This window comes from Pelodiscus sinensis, chromosome 4 (assembly GCF_049634645.1).
Source record: "Pelodiscus sinensis isolate JC-2024 chromosome 4, ASM4963464v1, whole genome shotgun sequence".
Taxonomy (NCBI): domain Eukaryota; kingdom Metazoa; phylum Chordata; order Testudines; family Trionychidae; genus Pelodiscus; species Pelodiscus sinensis.
Window position 1 is genome coordinate 75,879,351 of NC_134714.1, and position 22,814 is coordinate 75,902,164.

At 42.9% G+C, this 22,814-nt stretch overlaps 1 protein-coding gene across 2 annotated transcripts in view; it reads right to left on the bottom strand.

Moving 5' to 3' along the window:
• Positions 1-22,814, bottom strand: part of PAMR1 (peptidase domain containing associated with muscle regeneration 1) — a 77,386-nt gene that overhangs the window by 17,195 nt on the left and 37,377 nt on the right. For both annotated transcript variants that reach the window (XM_014574243.3, XM_006124462.4), the window contains exon 6: positions 18,940-19,047. In XM_014574243.3, coding sequence (XP_014429729.2) covers positions 18,940-19,047 — 108 coding nt within the window. The remainder of the gene's footprint in view (positions 1-18,939; positions 19,048-22,814) is intronic.

The following is a 22,814-nucleotide window of genomic DNA, read 5'->3' on the forward strand; positions in this document are numbered from 1 at the left end:
AGGGATAAATACCAGGGAGGGAGAGGAATTATTTAAGCTTAATACCAATGTGGACACAAGAACAAATGGATATAAGCTGGCTAGTAGGAAGTTTAGACTTGAGATTAGACAAAGGTTTCTAACCATTAGAGGAGTGAGGTTCTGGAACAGCCTTCCAAGGGAAGTAGTGGGGGCAAAAGATCTATCTGGTTTCAAGATTAAACTAGATGGGTTTATGAAGGGGATGGTTTGATGAGATAACATAATCTTGGTAACTAATTGACCATTCATTATCAGTGGGAATAGGTCAATGGAGGGATGATAGGCGTACTATAGAGAACTTTCTGGATGTCTGGCTGATGAGTCTTGCCCACATGCTCAGGGTTTAGCTGATCGCCATATTTGGGGTCGGGAAGGAATTTTCCTCCAGGGTAGATTGGCAGAGGCCCTGGAGGTTTTTCGCCTTCCTCTGTAGCATGGGGTACAGATCACAGCTAGAGGATTCTCTGCATCTTGGGGTCTTCAAAGTATTTGAAGGCTTCAATATCTGAGATATAAGTGAGAGGATTATTCTGGGAGGGGTGGGTGAGATTCTGTGGCCTGCACTGTGCAGGGGGTCAGACTAGATGATCATAATGGTCTCTTCTGACCTTAAAGTCTATGAGTCTATGAGTAAATAGTAATGGACGGGACAGCAGATTAAACATGCATTTTCAATGCAGTCACACCACAAAAGGCAGTTCAATGGAGGGCTATATAAATACAGATGCATCATGTTTTGGAGGTGACAATAATCCCTCTCCACATGGCACTGGCATGACCATTCCTTGGGTACTGCATTTGTTGTAGGCACCTCATTCCTAGAATGATATAGAGAAACTAGAGGGAGTTCATAGAACAGTGACACAAATGATGTGGCATTTACTCATGTGGAAAGGTTAAGAGCTTAGCAGTGGCTAATAGCCTACAAGAACCTGAAATCTGAAAATAGTAAGGATCACTAGATATTTATTTAGGGCAGCACAAAAGTGTCTGGGAATGATGAGATGAAGATAAAAATCAGAAATTTCTGACTGAATACCAAGAAAACCTTTCTTTGAAAATCTTTTACACTGCAGAAAAGACTTCCCAATGGAAGCACTAGAAGCTTTGGCATTTGAGAACTGAACTGAAAGATTATTCAGACAGTACACTGGAAAATATCTCGGAGAGAATAATTCTGCACTGGTGTGCAAAAGGACTGGACTATCTAACAGATCTTTCCCATCTTTAATTTCTCTTTGTTTTGCAACCTCTAATCTTTGGACATTTTGCAGCTAATCATAGGTACTAGCAGATCCTCATTGTGTCAATATCTAAGGCAAGCATGGACCTAGCCTAACTTATGAAGAGTTGAAACGGTAAAAGCACAAAGTGCGTTGGCTTTTCTAGAAGAAGTGCTGGCACAGTTGGGACTGCATTGTCGATGCTATAACAAAAAAAGCAGCTGTCTCAATAGCTTGTGTCACACATCCATGAACTGTGTAATAAAATGTAATATTACTTTCATTTGTCTCCTACTTATACACCCTGGAAAAGGAAAAACATATCTGTCTTGTGAAATATATTACAGAGAACAGTTGGACAGATTTTTTTTTTTCAATCAGAGAAAAACTAGAATAAATGAACAAATGTTTTTAAAGTAAGTTGTTCCATTATAAATAATACAGTGCATATTCCTCTTCCTTTTTCTTTTGCTTTTGGAGGCATTCCACTATTCTGAAGCACCTGCCATTTGGAAATCTTTTTCATGCACATTATCTCCAGTGGAAGAAACCGGATCAGCTGAGCTTTTTCTCCCTTCAGTGTCCTTCTGGAAGTGCCAATTGTTCTTGTCGTATGGCCTCATTGTTCAAACAAATGCCACTTCTCTGCTCTCTTTCTCTCACTAGGTTTCCTATAGTATATGCCTATGTTACAACTAAATAATGCATCACCTATTCAGTATATAGATTGCATGTCCAGAGGATAGCTGATTTATCATCACCAGTCCTAATGCAAGGCTTGTGTTTCCACTCCATCCTCCTTAAATCTGATACAGTGAGTTGATCCATATTTTTGTTGGTTTTTAAATTGCTTGTGTAGGCTTTCAAATGATGCAACTGCTAAATAATTTGATCTGCTCACACAGTCCCAAGTCAGAGTTTGGCTTCCAGTCTGGCCTTTGTTCTAATGTGTATAACACCTTGTTCCTATCCAACTGATTTTAAGGAAGGTTTTTGTATTAACTTGCAGTATTGCTTTTGCATAAGGTGTGATGGCAATCTTAGATGAGAAGCTAAGGATAGAGTACCCCGACTAGGTACAGCTCCTTAGGTCAAGACTGAGGTGCACTGGTAGCGGACAGTGTGGTGAGAAGCTGATGATGTTCCTGGTTTACTTGTTCTGCACTGAAGAGATGCCCACTACAGACTCCAATCGGAACATTGTTAGAGTGCATCTGCACTGCACCATTTTTCTGGAATAATGACCGTTATTTTGGAAAAACAATCCTAGCGTCCACATAGCAATTGTGTTATTTCAAAAGAAAATCAAAAAACAGACGGCTTTTTCCAATGCTGGTATACCTCATTCCACGAGGAATAATGCCTCTTCCGAAAAAGCTCTTTCGGAAGAGGGTGTGTGTGGATGCTCCACTGTTGCTATGTTGAAATAGCTCCTCATCAGGGCCATTCTAAAGGTATTCATCTCCCCAGTGCCTCCTGGGGCTCTATACCGAAGTAGAGTGTCCACATTAGAGGAGCCTGCCTCAGACTAATTTTGAGGCTTCTCTGTAGTGTGGACACTCTATTTTGAAATAAGCTATTCCGGAAGATATCTTCCAGAATAGCTTTTTCTGAAATAAGCTTGCAGTGTAGATGTACCCTTAGTGTCCTATTTAATGAAGTTCATATGCAGGAATGAACAAAGACATGCACATAGATCTAGCAGGAAACTAGATTTCTTTTTCCACAAGAAAATCTGAAATTAAAAAAAGTATTCTGAAATGCAATGAAACACGGTTTGTTGTTTAATTTCCCATCAAAAACCCCATCCTTTCAAAATGTTCTTGAAGCTTCCTGAACTGAATTAAGCCCCAGCAGACCACTGAGTGGAGAGTCAGGCAGCTCAGAGGACCTGGGAACTTGAAAGGTCTGAGTCTGGGGCAAGGCTGCTCCAGAAGCTGGGGAGCCTGGAAGGCCAGGCTAACTAGAAGCCTTCCAGGCAGACTACTGAGGAGTGAAGGAGCCAGGGATCTGGGAAGCATTTTCCAACAAAAAATGTCCTGCACATTTGGGAAATTTTCAAATTTGTGGTAAGTGAATTTCCTGTCAGAAAATCATTCCAATGGAAAATCCCCACCCAGTTATACTTGCATGAACTTCATGCAGCTCACTACCAGTTATAGATACAGAGGCTCTACATCCCTCCAGCCCCACTAAAATAAATGGTGTTAAATCAAAGCAGGTTTGATTTTGCCCCTGAGGCTCTGATTTGATCACCTTTTTTTTTTTTCTGTTTCAATTTTTGTTTGAGGACTAGATTATTAAAATGATGCCCTAATAGAGTTAGTTAGAATAATATCTAGCACTACTCATCCATGTATCTCAAATACTTTTACAAAGATGGGTAGCTATCATCTCCATTTTGTTGTTGAGGAAACTGAAGTACAGAATAATTAAGCGACTTGCCCAAAGTTAGCCAGTGAGTCAGTGGCAAAAGTAGGAATAGATACCAGGTTTCCTCATACCATTATCCACCAGATCCTGCTGCTTCCTCTGATACTAGAGTAGCTTGGGACACTATCTCTCTCAGAAAAATAAGCAAATTAATTCAATGTAAAATTAATGTACCTACAGGTAGGCTATAAAAAAATCTGGGTACATTTACATTACAGAGAAAATCAAAGCTGCTGCTTCAATCTTCCAGGGTTTGAATGAGTCGGGTATAGTTAAGACAGCTAATTCAAACTGAGAGAGGTGATCCAGTCAATGCCGGTAGTTCTGCCTCCACACGGAGTAAGGGAAGTCAGAGGAGAGTGTTCTCCCTTCAAGTTCCTGCAGTGTGGATAGCGCCAAAAGTCAAGTTAAGCTACTTGGACTTCAGCTATGCAATCAACGTAGCTGAAGTTCTGTATCTTAGTTCGACCTTGTCCTGTAGTGGAGACATGACCTCTATGTCCTAGTCACAGCTGCAACTGTAGTAGGATAGCTCTTCTGGGTCAAAAATCCATGCAGATAATCCAGTACCCAGGAGTGAATAGCACTGGTCCAACAGTTCCTCCACTGAACTGCTTAGCAGCTATAATAGAGTATTGCCTAACAAATAACTATTTTCAGCTATAGTTTACACAGAGTTTGTTCTTTACTCTTGCATGGGTTCTGGAACTCCATGTAAACAACAAAGTTCTGAAAACATTTATTCCAACAACATTTATTCCTTCTCCCCCAATCTACACTCATGGAGGTCAGAAAATTCCTGGCTCCTGCTGAGTTGTATTGGTGGGGAGTATAAGGTCTGTCCCAGGGAAGATAATGGAGCAGGTAATTAAGGAAATCATATGCAAACACTTGGAAGGTAATAAAGTGATAGGGAATAGCCAGCATGGGTTTCTGAAGAACAAGTCATGCCAAACTAATCTGATAGCTTTCTTTGATAGGATAACGAGCCTTGTGGATAAGGGAGAAGCGGTGGTTGTCATATACCTAGACTTTAGTAAGGCATTTGATACGGTCTCGCATGATATTCTTATTGATAAACTAAGCAAATATAACTTAGATAGGGCCACGATAAGGTGGGTGCATAATTGGCTGGATAACCGTAGTCAGAGAGTTGTTGTTAACGGTGCTAAATCCTGCTGGAAAGGGATAACAAGTGGAGTTCCGCAAGGGTCTGTTTTGGGACCCGTACTGTTCAATATCTTCATCAATGATGTAGATATTGGGAGAGAGAGTAAGCTTATTAAGTTTGCAGATGATACCAAACTGGGTGGGGTTGCAACGTCTTTGGAGGATAGGGACATAATTCAAAATGACCTTAGCAAGTTAGAGAAATGGTCAGAGGTAAACAGGATGAGGTTTAATAAAGAGAAATGCAAAGTGCTCCACTTAGGAAGGAACAATCAGTTCCATACATACAAGATGGGAAGCGACTGTCTAGGAAGGAGCATGGCGGAAAGGGATCTAGGGGTCATAGTGGACCACAAGTTGAATATGAGTCAACAGTGTGATGCTGCTGCAAAAAAAGCAAATATGATTCTAGGTTGTATCAACAGGTGTGTTGTAAGCAAAACTCGTGAAGTCATTCTGCCGCTCTACTCTGCACTAGTTAGGCCTCAGCTGGAGTACTGTGTCCAGTTCTGGGCGCCACATTTCAAGAAAGATGTGGAGAAATTGGAAAGGGTACAGAGAAGAGCGACAAGAATGATTAAAGGTCTAGAGAACATGACCTATGAAGCCAGGCTTCATGAACTGGGCTTGTTTAGTTTGGAAAAAAGAAGATTAAGGGGGGACATGATAGCGGTTTTCAAATATCTAAAAGGGTATCACAAGGAGGAAGGAGAAAATTTGTTCCTCTTGGTTTCTGAGGACAGGAAAAGGAGTAATGGGCTTAAAGTGCAGCAAGGGAGGTTTAGATTGGACATTAGGAAAAAATTCCTAACTGTCAGGGTGGTCAAATATTGGAATAAATTGCCAAGGGAGGTGGTGGAATCTCCCTCTCTGGAGATATTTAAGAACAGGTTAGATAGACATCTGTCAGGGATGGTGTAGACAGAGCTTGGTCCTGCCTTGAGGGCAGGGGGCTGGACTCGATGACCTCTTGAGGTCCCTTCCAGTCCTATGATTCTATGATTCTATGAACAGTTCCTCCACTGAACTGCTTAGCAGCTGTAATAGAGTATTGCCTAACAAATAACTATTTTCAGCTATAGTTTACACAGAGTTTGTTCTTTACTCTTGCATGGGTTCTGGAACTCCATGTAAACAACAAAGTTCTGAAAACATTTATTCCAACAACATTTATTCCTTCTCCCCCTCATGGAGGTCAGAAAATTCCTGGCTCCTGCTGAGTTGTATTGGTGTGGAGGACTTAAGTGGCCTTTCAGGGTGATAATCATTGTGGGAGTGGATAAAACAGCCAGGAAAGGATTGAAGGGGGGGGGGGGGGCTACCTGCCTGTCACATGATTTAAGAAAGGGTGTGTCTTCTTTCTGAGATTTGAGACAGGGAAGGGGAAGGAGAAAGGATTCTGTGGGCTGCAGAAAAAGCTGCTCAAGAGAATTGCTTTGTTTTCTACTCACGAAGTTTTGTGTTTTACCAGTGCCTTATGTCTTGAAGCAAAAGCCTGGAATGGAGTGGGGTTGATTGGGAATGACACTGGGTCTTTCTAAGGCTCATGAGAGAGAACCCCATAACTTTTCACCCTTCCTGAGCTCCTCTCTGGGCATTGTGGCTCTGCACTGACCCCTACTCAGGGCAGCATCAATGTGAAACTATCTAGCCCAAAATCTTGAGAGAACCTGTAAGCTGCTGAAGGAAGGGAAATGATCTGTCCACATGCTTACGGGGGACACTGCTGAAATAGGGCCAGATCCTGTTATGAGCACACTATGACAGGCCTCTTCTCCTCTAAGGAGTTCACCACAGGATTGGGACCATAGTAAGGTATGGAGAACCTATAATGTCCTGGGCCACTGCTCCCAGAGGAAGCATGTGTCGATAAATGTTTAAAGTCACCATAGAGCATGTCACAGTCAGGAAGCTAATCTCTCCTTTCTCCTCTCTCTCAATCACACACACCTCATACATTAGCTCTAGCAGCTGGTTAGAAGGCTTCATGCTCGCAAATGCAACCCAAGATCTGTCCCCACCATCTGACTCCCATGTCCCATCAACAACAAAGGATGGATGAGAATGACCACTTGCAGTCAGGGCGGCAACTCAGAAATCAGCTTTTAATAGGTGGAATCATAGAAGGAATGGCCTTCTGAAAGCCAAATTGCTTCGATATACTCCCTCTTCCTCAGGGAAGATGTAAAAGAAAAAATTCTTAGTGTGTGGCTGTGTGTGCGCATAGCTGCATATATGTGTGTTTGGTGCTCTGCAGGGTCCCTAGCAATCATGTTTGATGCCCTTGCAATATTTAACCTATTGGGTTTTGTTGACTTTAGATTTCAGGTGGAGAAAAACAAAGTTTTCTTTTTAAATAAAGCTATTGGGTTTTGTGAGACCTATTAATGAGAAGGGGATTAGCAAGGAGCACATTTCTGTACAGTGTGAAGGGGGTTGCAAATGCCAGGCTAAAAATAATTGCCCTATAACAAGTACCACCAAATAGAAAACAAAATACAGACAAATATATCAGCTTGAAAGATTAGATTTTTATCAATGAATGTTGATTTCACCATAGAGACAAAGTAGATGAGGTATTACCTTTTATTGGAAAGTTGGTCCTCACCCGCCTTGTCTCTCTAACACCCTGGGAGCTGCATGGCTACAACTACACTGCATGCAACAATGGAAGATTTCGCTACATGCATTCAAACCAATGCAAAAAATGGTTCCATCAATAGTAATCTAAATGTATTGATATGCAAAATAAGAAAAAATATTCTTCGGGAATTATTGGCATTTGAATTAAGGCTATTTATTTTGCATATTTTGAGATAGGCTGTTACCAATTTGTGTTTCACTGATTATAAAGCCTTAGCTTTTGAACCTCTAGTTCAACCATCAATACATAAATGTATGACCTCCTACACACACAATGTCCCACAACTGTGAAAATTTAAATTAATAAAAATAAAAAAAATAAAAATAGGCATTGATATTATTCAGTATAAACTAGAAATTGAATTCTGTCAAGCCTAAATATAAATACCACAGAAGCCCTCCTGTCATTCTTTACAGAAGCTGTCGGGCAGAATGGATTTATTCTTAGAAAAATATTCATGTTAACTGTGGCACTTTTTATAATAAGCCGTCTGGCTGACTCTCCAAGAAACAGGTAACTTTGCTACTGAAGTACAGGCAGTCCCCGAGTTACGCGGCTCCGACTTATGTCGGATCCGCACTTACGAACGGGGCTTTCTCTCCCCAGAGCTTGCAGGCAGCAGGACCGCCCAGAGCGCAGCGGTCCCGCCACCTCGACCTCCGGGGCGAGAAAAGCTGCTCCGGGTGCCCCTGGTCTGCTGGGGACCGTCTCCAGCAGACCAGGGACACCTGGAGCAAAGCCGGGGAGGCGCGGTACTCCACTGCCGCTGCGGCTTTGCTCCCGGTGTCCCTGGTCTGCTGGAGACGGTCCCCAGCAGACCAGAGGCACCGGGAGCAAAGCGGCAGCGGCGGCGGAGTCCTGCGCCTCTGAGACTTTGCCAGAACAAAGCCTCAGAGGCTCGGCACCCCGCCGCCGCTGCCGCTTTGCTCCCAGTGCCTCTGGTCTGCTGGGGGGGAGAGGGCGCAGCTTGTGCCCGCCCCCCCAGCAGACCAAGGAGACGTGGAGCAAAGCCCCAGGCCTGTGGTAGAGCAGGTGGGGCGCTGCCGGTTGGTCCCGCAGCACCGCTCCTTGGCGCTACTGGACCAACCTGGCAGCACCCCAGCTGCTCTGCCCCAGGAGTCCTGATTCAGCCGCTGCTGATCAGTTTCAGCAGCGGCTGAATCAGGACACCTGGGGCAGAGCAGCTGGGGTGCTGCTGGGTTGGTCTAGTAGCGCTGAGGAGCGGTGGCGCTACTGGAGCAACCCAGCAGCACCCCAGCTGCTCTGCCCCAGGCATCCCCAAGTCAGCCGCTGCTGAAACTGACCAGTGGCTGACTACAGGAAGGATTGATTCCCAGCTATATGCTGCTATTAACCAGAAGTTGTTAATACCCAGGCTGCTATCAAGAGGAGTCTACAGTATCTGCCACCATGGTGCTAGAGGCCTGATCTAGAGGTTTAAATTCAAGACTAGAAGTTGGTGATTCCTGAATGCTAACCTCAGCTCCTGCACAGCCATTTTCAGAGATCGTGGCCAAATAATTCGGGTTGTATCTACACTGCAGCTGAAAATGTGCTTCCCAAAGAGAATAGACAGACATGTGCTGGCTTTGCTTGAGTTAGCACATGAAAAAGAACAGTGTAGCTGGTGGCTGAACGAATGGTAGCTTGGGCTAGCCACCTTAATACATACCCACTGCCAAGGTCCTTGAGCTAGCATGTGTCTGTCAACTGAATTTATCTACTCAGCACTCCCCGGGAGTTCTCCAGAAGACTCCTTTCCTACAAGACTACAAAGAAGCTCTGCAGAGGATCATATGATCACCAAGTTTCTGTAGCTTCTGCTTTTTGGTTGTTTTGGAGAAATGCCAAGTGATAACAGTTATGGATCAACTGACTTTACCCTTTTTCTCTTCCACTTCAGGCCCAGCACCTCAAGGCAGACAAAGAGAGAGACTGTTCAGCATCCACTGGGTGCAGCAGATCCACTGGCAACCTCCCAGTGGCCAGTTCCACCCCTGTGGGATCTGTACTGTCATTATCTGACACTAAGCTAGGGAGAGAGGTAGATACGCTTAAGGGCAGAGATAGGGTCCAGAGTGACGTAGACAAATTGGAGGATTGGGCCACAAGAAATCTGATGAGGTTCAACAAGGACAAGTGTAGAGTCCTGCACTTGGGACGGAAGAATCCCAAGCATAGTTACAAGCTGGGGACCAACCAGTTAAGCAGTAGTTCTGCAGAAAAGGACCTGGGGGTTACAGTGGATGAGAAGCTGGATATGAGTCAACAGTGTGCCCTTGTAGCCAAGAAGGCTAATGACATATTAGGTTGCATTAAGAAGAGCATTGCCAGCAGATCCAGAGATGTCATCATTCCCCTTTTTTCGGCTTTGGTGAGGTCACATCTGGAGTATTGTGTCCAGTTCTGGGCCCCCCACTACAAAAAGGATGTGGACGCATTGGAGAGGGTCCAGCAGAGGGCAACCAAAATGATTAGGGGGCTGGAGCATATGACTTATGAGGAGAGGCTGAGGGACTTGTGTCTGTTTAGTCTGCAGAAGCGAAGAGTGAGGGGGGATTTGATAGCAGCCTTCAACTTCCTGAAGGGAGGTTCCAAAGAGGATGGAGAGAGGCTGTTCTCAGTAGTGACAGATGGCAGAACAAGGAGCAATGGTCTCAAGTTGTGGTGGGAGAGGTCCAGGTTGGATATTAGAAAAATCTATTTCACTAGGAGGGTGGTGAAGCACTGGAATGGGTTCCCTAGGGAAGTAGTGGAGTATCCATCCCTAGAGGTGTTTAAGTCTTGGCTTGACAAAGCCCTGGCCGGGTTGATTTAGTTGGGATTGGTTCTGCCTAGACCAGGGGGCTGGACTTGATGACCTTCTGAGGTCTCTTCCAGCTCTATGATTCTATGATCTGCACAGGGGAGGGATAAAGGCAACTTGATTGACACCTGAACCTTTTCAGTCTGTTTACCCATCTATAACATGTCTTTTAAGCTAAAAAGATGTTTAAATGCTAAGAATTATCATTCCACATATGAAACCCAAAAGAAATCACAACAGTCCACTGGTTCTCTACCCAGTGGATTTTCAGTCCTGCTCCCTGTGCCTCTTCACAAGAATTTCCTTTTGTGCAACAGTCCCACCAGCGCGAACTAATTAGACAAAACTATGTCGTAATCTCTACTGAAACCAAAACCTTTTCATTCCCTTCCAGCCAATTGGAGCTCATCCCTGATGTTTTCCATCTCCCTGCTTCTGTGAATAAGAGTATCCATGTGAAAATATGCTTGGGTCACCCTCTATGATTCATTCATCTGGAGGCAATTTGGAGGCTGCTGCTTACAATTAGCCACTTGATCTTTATCAGCATTGTTCTTAGTCCTTAGAAACCTGTGTCTCTGGTTACAACCTTTCTGGTATTTGGATGGCCTATTTAATTATACCATTGGACCTATTTGTTCATAGGATGCAGAGCTAACTGAAATCCTAAAGATCCCCATCATTCACCTTCTCTATGCATTTTGAGTAATTAATATTTAGAACAAATTCCAAAATATGTTTCTTTGTAAATGTTACATTCTCTCACTGCAGAGAAAACAGCCTTCATACAGCTGAAGAGGAAAATCCCTTTGATTTAAAAGATTATATTCTCTTCACTACATCCAGTTATGAAGGAGAGTAAATGGCTCAAAGCCATTCCACTTTGGGACATCATTATGTCAGATCTCAAATTAAGGAAGGATAATATGCCTTGTCAGCATTTGGATGGGTAGCTTGCAAGGAAAAACTAGATGCTTCAAGAAAACATCTGTATGTATGTCTTCAATGCAAATAAAAATAATTATCAAATAGAGAAACACCATTTTAGTAATCTAGACCTGTGTTAGTTTGGGCTACAGAAAGACCTGTTTAGCCCATGAATTCATGAGAGAAACAAGAAACTTATGATGTTCTGTGCTGTTTGCCTGTTTGAAAAAATTAGATCAAAATTACTAAGTGATTGTATGAAGATATTGGGAGAAAGAACACTGAGGCTATGTCTAGACTGCAAGCCTCTTTTGAAAGAGGCTTTTTGAAAGATGCTTTTGAAAAAGCCTCTTTCGAAAAAAAGCGTCTAGACTACAACCAGTACTTTCAAAAAAGCGAGTCACTTTTTCATAAGAGAGCACCCAGGCAGTCTGGATGCTCTCTTTCAAAAAAGCGGAGTTTGCATTACATAGCGCCTTTTTTTGAAAGAGCACTTTCGAAAAAAGGTGTTCTTCCTTGTAAAATGAGGTATACCGTGGTAAAAAAAACTGCTGTCTTCTTTCGATTTACTTTTGAAATAATGCAGCAGCAGTCTAGACGCAGGTAAAGTTTTTTTGAAAAAAGGCCACTTTTTTTGAAAAAAAGCCTGCAGCCTAGACACACCCAGGGTATGTCTACACTACAAATTTAATTCGAACTAACAGACGTTAGTTCGAATTAACTTTGATAGGCGCTACACTAGCAAACCGCTAGTTTGAACTTAATTCGAACTAGCGGAGCACTTAATTCGAACTAGGTAAACCTCATTCCCCGAGGACTAACGCCTAGTTCGAATTAACTAGTTCAAATTAAGGGCTGTGTAGCCACTTAATTCGAACTAGTGGGAGGCTAGCCCTCCCCAGCTTGCCCTGGTGGCCACTATGGGCACCACCAGGGAAACTCTTCTGCCCCCCTCCCAGCCCCGGAGCCCTTAAAGGGGCACGGGCTGGCTACGGTGCCTGTGCCAGGTGCAAGCCTGCCAGCACCCAGCCAGCAGACCCTGCACCTGGCACGGCTCGAGCCAGCCGCCCACTGCCACCCAGCCCTCTGCCTCTTCCTGGGGCCAGGCTGGCGGCTCCTGGGAGCCTGCACAGGTCCGCAAGAGGCGGGGGCACGCCTGGTCTAGTGCAGACATCGTGGACCTCATCCACGACCTCCGGACTAGGCACAGGAAAGTGGCCGTCTAGGGCAGGATAGCTGCCAGTCTGGCCACCCAGCAGCAGGTGTGCATGAAAACCAAGGTGGTCCAGTGAGACACCCGACTCTGAGCCCTGAGCTTAGAATGGCCGTACTGGGTCAGACCAAAGGTCCATCTAGCCCAGTAGCCTGTTTGCCGACAGCAGCCAACACTAGGTACCCTGCAGGGGATGGACCGAAGACAATGACCAAGCCATTTGTCTCGTGCCATCCATCTCCAGCCTTCCACAAACAGAGGCCAGGGACACCATTTCTACCCCCTGACTAATACCACTCCATGGACCCAACCTCCATGAATTGATCTAACTTCTCTTTAAACTCTGTTCTAGTTCTAGCCTTCACAGCCTCTTGCAGCAAGGAGTTCCACAGGTTGACTATTTGCTTTGTGAAGAAGAACTTTCTGTTATTAGTTTGAAGCCTGCTACCCATTCATTTCATTTGGTGTCCTCTAGTCCTTCTATTATGTGAACTAATGAAGAACTTTTCTTTATGCACCATCTCCATGCCACTCATGCTTTTATAGACCTCTATCATATCCCCCCTCAGTCTCCTCTTTTCTAAGCTGAAAAGTCCCAGTCTCTTTAGCCTCTCTTCATATGGGACCTGTTCCAAACCCCTCATCATTTTAGTTGCCCTCCCCTCTCCCACCCTCTCTCTTCCCCTCTCCCACCTGCTTTTCCCAGTCTCCCCCAGTTTTGTTCAATAAAGAGAGTTTCTATTTTTGAACACACGTGTCCTTTATTTTGTACATCAGGAAGGGGGGCTAGGGAGGGGTAAGTGGAAGGAGGTGAGGGAGGAATGGGGTACGAGCCCCCGATGGGGAGGACTGGGATGGCTCTGCGGGCTCCTCGCGGTGGACGCTCTCCAGCAGCCCCCCGATTGACCCCTCCTCCCCGGATGGCAGCCTGCGGCAAGTGCAGCAGGGCTGATGGCCAAGTGCTGTGATGTGCCGAGTGTGGGCACTCAGGGCACTCCAAGCCAGGACTGCTTTGCTGTCCCTCATCGAGTTGGACAAGTGAGCGGGGAACCCCTGAGAACTGTCTGTCCGGGGTGGGGGTCGGGTCCCTTTAAGCACAGCCCTCGGCTACCCTGAGACAGCAGCTCCACGCTCCAAGTCCTAATCTGATGCCCTGCCGGCACTGCTTCCGGCCATCCTTAACCCCGGTTCAGGGTCCACTCAATGTGGACATACTAGTTCGAATTAGCAAAACGCTAATTCGAACTAGTTTTTAGGTCTAGATGCACTAGTTTGAATTAGCTTAGTTCGAATTAACTAATTTGAACTAAGTTAGTTTGAATTAGCGCTGTAGTGTAGACATACCCCCAGGGTGATATAAAATGCAGAGACAATACCCTTCTGGTGAATGCTAAGCAAGGTACTTTAATAAGCTGGGGGGAAAAACATTTTCTGAACATGTGAACTAAACCAGGGGGCCCATGGAGACAGCCAGAAAGAGAGCAAGAAGTGAATGTGATTCCCCACTGCTTCTAGCTTATGCCATCAGTCACACCTCCAGAAATTGGATGTACAATGCTCCTACTCTGGGTAGTATTTTATATCCACTTAGCACAGAGGTAAGTGTTCCGTGAAGTGCAAGCCAGTAAAGAATTCGGATAACAGTGTGTAGCAAAGAGGAGCACATAGGATAGTCAGTTTTATAGATGGTTGAATCCTAAAGTAGAAAAAATCTAAGGGAAGAACAAAAGCTTTGATGAAACCCTGGAAGAAAGGCAGAGGGAAACACTTCGCATTTGGGCATACCAGGGAAGTGTGTTCAACATGATTCTCAGATTACCAAAAGGTTACAGTTATACATTTGTATGTGAAGAGCTATGAATTGTATTAATTAGCAACCAAACTGGCATTCTCCAGAGAAAGCAAGGAGTAAATGGCTGTAGACTCCCAAATTCTTGGTAACATTCTGCCCTCTTTGCATTCTTTCTATGGCATAAAGGAGCCATAAGCAACCAGAATGCTCCAGTTAAGTTTTTCCCTGATACCAGTTCCACTGAAATTACTTTATGCCAACCCTCCTCACAACCACCAGCATAAGGATATGATAGTGGTAGGCCCAGCCCAGGTATGTTGGAGATGGGAGTGGGTGTGGCTATAGTGCTCTTTGATTAGACTATTCTGGGCTGAAGGCATCTGTGAAAAATTGTTATAAAATATCTTTAAAACGTGACTATGTTGGCCTAGACTTCAGAAGTGCAAAGACAGTGAAAAATACCATTACCAAACTCCTCTCAGTCTTCTCGTTTCCAAACATGCAAACCCAATTCTTTCAATCTTCCCTCAGAGGTCATGTTTTTTAGACCTTTAATCATTTTAGTTGTTCTTCTCTGGACCTTCTCCAATGTATCCACATCTTTCCTGAAATGTGGCACCCAGAACTGGACACAGCACTGTAATTGAGGCCTCATCAGTGCAGAGTGCAAGAATTATTCTTGTTAACACTCCTGGTAACACATCCCAGAATGATGTTTATTTTTTTCCAACAATGTATGAAACGGATTGTTCTTCCTAAGTAGAATACTTTACATTTGTCCTTATTAAATTTCATCCTATTTACCTCAGACCATTTCTTCATTTTGTCTTGATCATTTTGAATTAAAATCCTATCCTCCAAAGCCCTTTCAATCCTTCCCAGTTTGGTATCATCTGCAAACTTTATAAGCATAATCTCTATGCCAATATCTACATCATTGAGAAGATACTGAACAGAACCAGTCCCAAAACTGATCCCTGGGGAACCTCACTTGTTATGCCCTTCCAGCATGATTGTGAACTACTTTCTGGGATAACTACTCTCTGGGAATGGTTATCCAACCAGTTATACCGTTATCCAACCACTTTATAGTAGACCCATCTAGGTTGTATTTCCTTAGTTTACTAATGAGAAGGTCATGTAAAACTGTATCAAATGCTTTACTAAAGTCTTGGAATACCAGATCTACCACTTCCTCCTGATCCACAAGGCTTGTTATGCTATCAAAGAAAGCTACAATGTTGGACATGGTTTGTTCTTTACAAATCCATGCTGGCTGTTACCTATCACCTTATTTTCTTCCAGATGTTTGCAAATAGATTCCTTAATTATTTAATCCATTCATCTTTCTTTACACAGAAGTTAAGCTGATTGAGTCTGTAGTTTCCTGTGTTGTTCTTATTTCCTTCTTTATAGATGGGCACAATATTTGCCTTTTTCCAGTCTTCAGGAATCTCCCATCTTCCTTGACTTTTCAAAGATGCTAGTTAATGGCTTAGACATCTTTGGTATCAGATCTTTGAGTATGCTAGGATGCATATCATCAGGTGCTGGTGACTTGAAGACATCTAACTTTTCTAGGTAATTTTAACTTGATCTTTACCTATTTTAACTTCTGAACCTACCTCATTTTTTTTCAGCATTCACTGTGTTAGGTGCCTAATCCCCACCAACCTTCTTGATGAAAACAAAGAAATCATTAAGCACCTCTGCCATTAAGTACATTTTCTGTTATTGTTTTCCCCTCTTCATTGAGTATTAGACCTACCCTGTTCTTGGTCTCTCTCTCTCGCATCTAATATATTTGTAGAATGTTTTCTTGTTACCCTCTCTGTCTCTAGCTAGTTTGAGCTCGTTTTGTGCCTTTGCCATTCTAATTTTACTCCTACATACTTGTATTAATTGTCTTAATACACACTTGTATTATTTATATTAATCTTTTGTAATTTGACCTAGTTTTCTCATTTTGTAGAACTTCTTTATTTTTAGATCATTCAGTTAAGCCAGGTTAACCGCTGCACAGAATCCAGCACAAAGAGCTGAACTCCACTTCTCCGAAAGCAGGAGGATGAGGGAGGGAAAATAATTGACTAGCATATAAAAGGGGAGGAAACTTTAAGTATGAGGGAATCTCAACTATTTACTGACCCTCCCCAAAGCCTCAAGCCAGCCCTGTGCATATTAATTTGTATTATGACAGTGGATGGAGGTCAATTATATTTGCAGGGAGGAAGTATCTGAAACTATTTCACAGGCCCACTCAAAACCTCCAAAGCCAGCTTTGGGTGTCTCAAAGGCAGCAGTGAGGGGACAGTGTGCTACAGCTGAATGTGTTAGCTATGCCCTTCATTAGGATGCAGAACAAATCTCGTTCTCCTGGCAAACAGGACTGAGAAACAGAAGAAAAATGGAAATCGGATCTGAGCAATGAATTCCCCATTCAGGATAAGATCCCTGCATTTCCTCAAGAACTCAAGTTTGCTTGGTTTTGTTTAAAACAAAGGTAACAGGAAATTTCAGCACAGAAAGAGGTCAGAGTCCCTTGCTTGTGGGGCCAGCAGGCCCTGGGAGAGCTACTGAGGCAGAACACTCAGTCCTCAAAGGGGAAGAGTGGGGGAGGGAGCACCTCACTCTTGCTCTCAAGTAAGGCTGCCATCTTTCTCCAGTTTGTCCTGGGAGGACTCTATAGGTGCGTCTATCCAGCCCCATAAACTCGAAATAAGATACGCAATTTGCACTATGCAAATTGCATAACTTATTTCAAGTCTATTTTGAAATATAGTGCTATTTCAGCCATCCCTTACTCTTCGTACAACGAGGTTTATGAGGACTGCAAAATAGCGCATCTGCTATATTTTGGAATAGCGGACACATTCAAAAGATGCAGGGTAGCTATTTCAGTATACCTCTGGAATCCCAAAATAATTCTGATGTATAGACGTACCCTAGGATTCAGTCTCCATGTGATTCTTGAAACTACAACTCTGTTGGGAAATTACTTGACTCCATTTTAATGTATTACTGCCTTCGATTTGTTTTTCCAGTTTGTCCCTTTGCTCTGAAAAAATAATGAAACTTAGTTTTCTGCCTTTTTTCCCCCATTTACTTTCTTGGCAAATGTTTAGGATGCATTTTGGCAGCAATAAAGGAAAGATCTTTTAAAATGTTCCTCAGAAGCCAGTTTGAACAGAGACTTTGTCACGATGCTTTCCCACTAAAATGTTTGGAATTCATGCCTGGGAAAAAATATCAAGCCTTCTGTATGTGATAGAAAGGGTGTGAGGTATATGCTGTAAAAATGTTCCACAGAAGCCAAAAGGCTACATGCTGCATCAGATATAAAATTCCCAGGATGTCATCCAACGGCATTGTTCCTGCTTAAATCAAGTTAAAGGATACACGTTGTGTTAAAAGTCATTTTATACGTATATTTTAAATTTCTCCTTCCCTGAACTCTATTACTAATCACCAGTTGGATTGCTAAAACCGAAATGGATGTTTGAATCTCTGTTTTTGCCATTTATTCGGTTTGATCTGTGCATTTCCCTTTGAAACTAGACAAGTTGACGCCATGTTAATGTACAATTGGTTTCACTTTTTTGCCTCTGACTCGGGAGTTTTGTGATAGAAATGGAACTGTGAAAATCGTATTGTTCTTCACCTTCACTTACAGCCAGGGACAGAAAAGACCAATGCCATTGCAGTGATGCAACTCCACTCCAGTTGCCACACCCAGGGATGAACTTGGCCCCGAGGAATTTTATGAAATCTACGCCATGATCAAAGGTGTGAAATAATGTAAGGACAGGGTTATAATGGCTAACGCAGACCTAGTATGAAAATCTTGATGGGCAAACACGGCATCATGAGCTTTTATTTGGAGTAGTTTTCAGCAATACCATTGCAAGCTGTTTCTTTCAATCATGAGCCAGATACCCCCAGAGTTAAATTATGAATCAAATACCGGGAATTCCATCAGGCCTACTGGCTTGAGATATTGTGATGCAGATGACACAGCCATTATCTTAACATATATTGCATTATTCCTATTCCTCCTCAGCCTCAGATTCTTCATTAGACAGAATAACTTAATCAGGCATCAAGCATAAAAATGCAAAAACAGATATTAGACTTGATTTCACCTCAATCCGGTTATTTTACTATGTGCGTGGCATGGTAAAAACAAATAAATAAAGACCTAGAAATGGGACCATCTATCTGTACAGGATCAGAAGCTACCATTTGTTTGATCTGCTCTGCACTTGATCCCTGTGTCAGTGGTGACTACTATTGCTCGACCTTATTGTTGCCTATAAGGGTAGGCGGATTATCTCTGCCCAAAAGGTTGTCCTTTATTAAAGCAATAGCATCAAACCTGGGGCACTATTGAAATAGGTGATGGTAGAAGAGAGGAACCCTGCTGTAGTATAGAAAGTGGCTGAATGCACGTCTCTCATAGTAAGCACACTTCTTTATACGTCTCCCTATGTATTTATTCAACACAAATTATTTTCCAAATACCCTCTTTTATGATGCACATAAATGGCCTTGCAGTCATCAATGGCCTTTAAAGGAGCCATGGGGTGCTCACTGTATCCTCCATTATTCTAATCAACCTACACATAAATGTTACCAGTTGGCTGAGTTCATGACAGCATAGGAGTTTTGATCACACACAAACGTAAATACACGCACAATGCCTGTACTCACAGCTTTCACAGTGATTCCCGGTATAGCCTGCTAGACAAGCACATCTGTAGGCACCAGCTTTATCAAGGATACATGTTCCATCATGAAAACATGGAGATGAAGAGCAAGCTGCAAAAGGAGAGGCAAGAATATTCACAATCTTTCATCTGATTCTGAGCTAGTTGACTATGGTTTTCCATAGCACTCATCGCAGCAATTTCCAAAGGCCTTCCAGGTAAATTAAATATGTAGGATGAAGTACTCATTGGGATCAAGGAGTTTTCCAATCCTCTCCCTTCCCTGCTACAAGGGAGATCTTGGGATGTGCAACATTTTATTGGTGGTTGTTTTCCCTTTTTTCTTCTTCCCTCTTGGCCCTCACCCATCTATCACTTATTTCTAGTTACAGAGGGTTTACCCAAGGGGTTACAATACTTCACCCTGGGCTTTGTGAACTATATTGTCCTAAAGGAGCACAGCTATTTTCTTGGGGCATGGATGTAAATGCAATGACTGATGTTCCTGTGTCCTCCTGACCCCTATTATGAGTTTTTAAATCAGGCTTAGGGTTGTCCTTGAACTGTTAAAGGAAGCAGGCAGGGAACCAGCAGATTGGCACAGCTCCTGGCACAACTACCCAGCTGCAATTACAGAAGTGGCACATAGAGATCAGAAATTTTTAAGGATAAATGGGTATCTCGGTGCATTGCTAATTATTTGCACGTGCACCAGCCTTACTTACATGGGCAAAGGCCTCTGTTCTGCACACACTTTTGAGCACCATGCCTGGTTCCCCCCTTTTAAAAATGGTCCCTTATAGATAAAATAAATACATTCTAGAACAAATTGCTTAAAGCAGCTCCTCCTTCACCTCATTGCATAGATCTGAGTTTAGACCCTCCACATTCTGTACTTCCTCTATTATACCAGATGAAAACCACTAGTTCCTACTGGGATGCAACACAAGCACCATTTCAAGTGTTAGTGACCTCAACTGTTCTGGAAGAAAATCAACCTGAACTCACATCTTACTAGGCACAAATCATAGAATTTAGATCCAGATCAAATAGGAACATTTCTAAAGACTGTGAAGTTTTGGATCTGATGTTCTGGTACAGATCCATCTTAACAAGTTAGGCTAGAGCTGTAAAGGTCATATCTAGATTCAAATTGAACAGTTAACCCTATTTTGCCATAAAATTCTCTTGCCACTTTTAGGAGACTTTCTAAAGGTTCCTCATAACTTATTTATTGAACTTCTAGTCCATCATTGCCACAAAAGTATAAATTGAGTAAATTCTAATTCACTTAAAAGTCACAGTTGCCTATCAATAATATATTGATTGCCACTTAAACATAAGAGAGGAATGAATTCTACCACTAAACTTTGCTGGTGGTGCAAAGCAGGGTCAGTGGTTCCCAAACTCCCCCTCCCTCCTTAACCACAAGATCAATGCAAACAATCCATTTTAGAGATTAAAATTCTCTCTTTGATGAAACCCAAAATGACACACGTCAAATCAGCTGATACTTTTGCAAAGTTTTAACTGAAACAGGCTTTTCAAGTCTCTTTGACCCAGCTTGGTGAAAGAAAAATGGAACTCCACTCATAACATCAAAATGAGATTTCTGACACAGATTTCATGCAGAGATGTATAGCTATGCGTATTTAGGTTGGGTAGTGAAAGCCACACCAAAAACCTTGCACAAACTCTTTAAAGATGGATATGAGGATTTCAGAATGTGACTGAGGAGGATAACAATTTCTGGAAAAGCTTACAAATTGTCATTTGGTTGTTTCCTGCTGTTCTAAAATATTTAAAATAAAAGAGAGAGAGAAATTTCTGAGGAGCCAGTGAAGCACTGATATTTTGCATCCAACAGGCCATGTATTCCTCTCAGTTGAAATCAATGAAGTAGAACCAATGGTACTTTTATTTACAGCTAGGGCTCTACCAAATTCACACCCATGAAAAATGCATCTCAGACCGTGAAATCTGGGTTTTTTGTGTGCTTTTACCCTATACTGTACTGATTTCATGGGAAAGACCAGCATTTCTTGTATTGGGGGTCCTGACCCAAAAAAGAGTTGCAGGAGGAGTCAGTTATTTTAGTGGACCTGTGGTATTGCCACCCTTACTTCAGCACTGCCTTCAGAGCTGGGTGGCTGGAGAGCAGCAGCTGTTAGCTGAGCACCTAGCTCTGAAGACAGTGGCCCACCAGCAGTGGCACAGAAATAAGAGTGGCATTACTGTACCAGGTCACCCTTACTCCTTCACTGGTGCTGGCAGTAGCTCTGCCTTCAGAGCTGGGCTCTTGCCAGGAGCCACTGCTTTCCAGCTGCCAAGCTCTAAAGACAGCCCACCTCCTGCAGCAGTACAGAAGTAGCAATAGAGATATCACAACAGGCCTCTTACCATAACCTTTCAAAAAAAACCACATACATACATACACACAGAAGTCCAGGACCCCTACAGTAACAACAACATGAAATTTCAGGTAACTAGCTGAAATCATGAAATTTACTATTTTAAAAATCCTATGACCATGAAATTGGACAAAACGGGCCACAAATTTGTTAGTGCCCTATTTATAGCTTCTGTCTTGAGAGCACACTGCACTATTTGTCTGCCAGTTTATTCTGTAAAGCCAATTGTGTCAAATGAATGAGCATGGATGTGTGTTACTGTGGTACTGGTGTAACACAAAGAAAAGCTGATGAAAATGGATCTTTATTCCCTGGCTTCATTCATATGACATAGAACACAGTTACAAAAGCTTCCACAGGGGATCAATATCCACTGACTCTATTCGTTACTGGTCACTGCAGTGGTTCTCGTTAAACCAGACCCAGCATGTTTTTAATCTGTCATGGCGCACTGTATTCTTTAAAAGTCTAAAACACAAAACTCACCAGAACACCCACACAGTGACTTGGCCATCCAATTCTGCTCATAATTGTCCGTTCTTGTGTTCTGTTTTCATCTGAAAAATTATCACTCCTTTCTGGCTGCATAGAAAGCCATTAAGGCAGCATCTATTAAGCCTGCAGTACAGACAAACCTATGGATCAAATCTGAGTCTCATTGGAGTCAAGGGGAATTATTCTCTGATGGACTAGGATTTAGCCCTGTCTCTGCAGTGGGGTGAGTACTGTGTAAGTATCTATAACTACCTTGGGGAGCTGGAGGGGTTTTTTACAATAATGTTTGCAAAAGAAGTCTTCTGCTTTCTAGCTACGTTTTGTTTCAACAGAACTTACCCAACCAACTCACGTAACTAGGGGTATGTCTACACTTGTATCCTAGTTCAAACTAGGGATGCAAATGCAGGCATTTGAAATAGTCAATGAAATGGGGATTTAAATATCCCACACTTCATTAGCATGATCTCACCGGCGCTTTACTCCGCTCAACAGGTGTTTCAAAACTGAAAGTGCATGCTGGGACGCGTTAGTTCGAACCAAACCCCTTGGTTCGAACTAACGTTACGCCTCAAAAAATGAGGGCGTTTGGTTTGAACTAACGCGTCCCGGCATGCACTTTCACTTTTGAAACACCTGATGAGCGGAGTAACGCGCCGTGAGATGATGCTAATGAAGTGCGGGATATTTAAATCCCCGCTTCATTGACTATTTCGAATGCCTGCATTTGGATCCCTAGTTCGAACTAGGGTGCAAGGGTAGACATACCTTAGGATATTCCCAGAGCCTGTCTATTTCTAGGGAGCTATATTCTGCCAAGCCCACCTCACTTGTCTTTATTATAAATTTGAAGACTAGTTAGCTCCTCTCCCTATGGGATTTTGTATTTACATTAATAATGTTTCATGGGTAATTGTTGCCAGCAAATCAGCTGGGAATCCCCTCACCTTCCACAAGGGAATTTTAAAGGAGT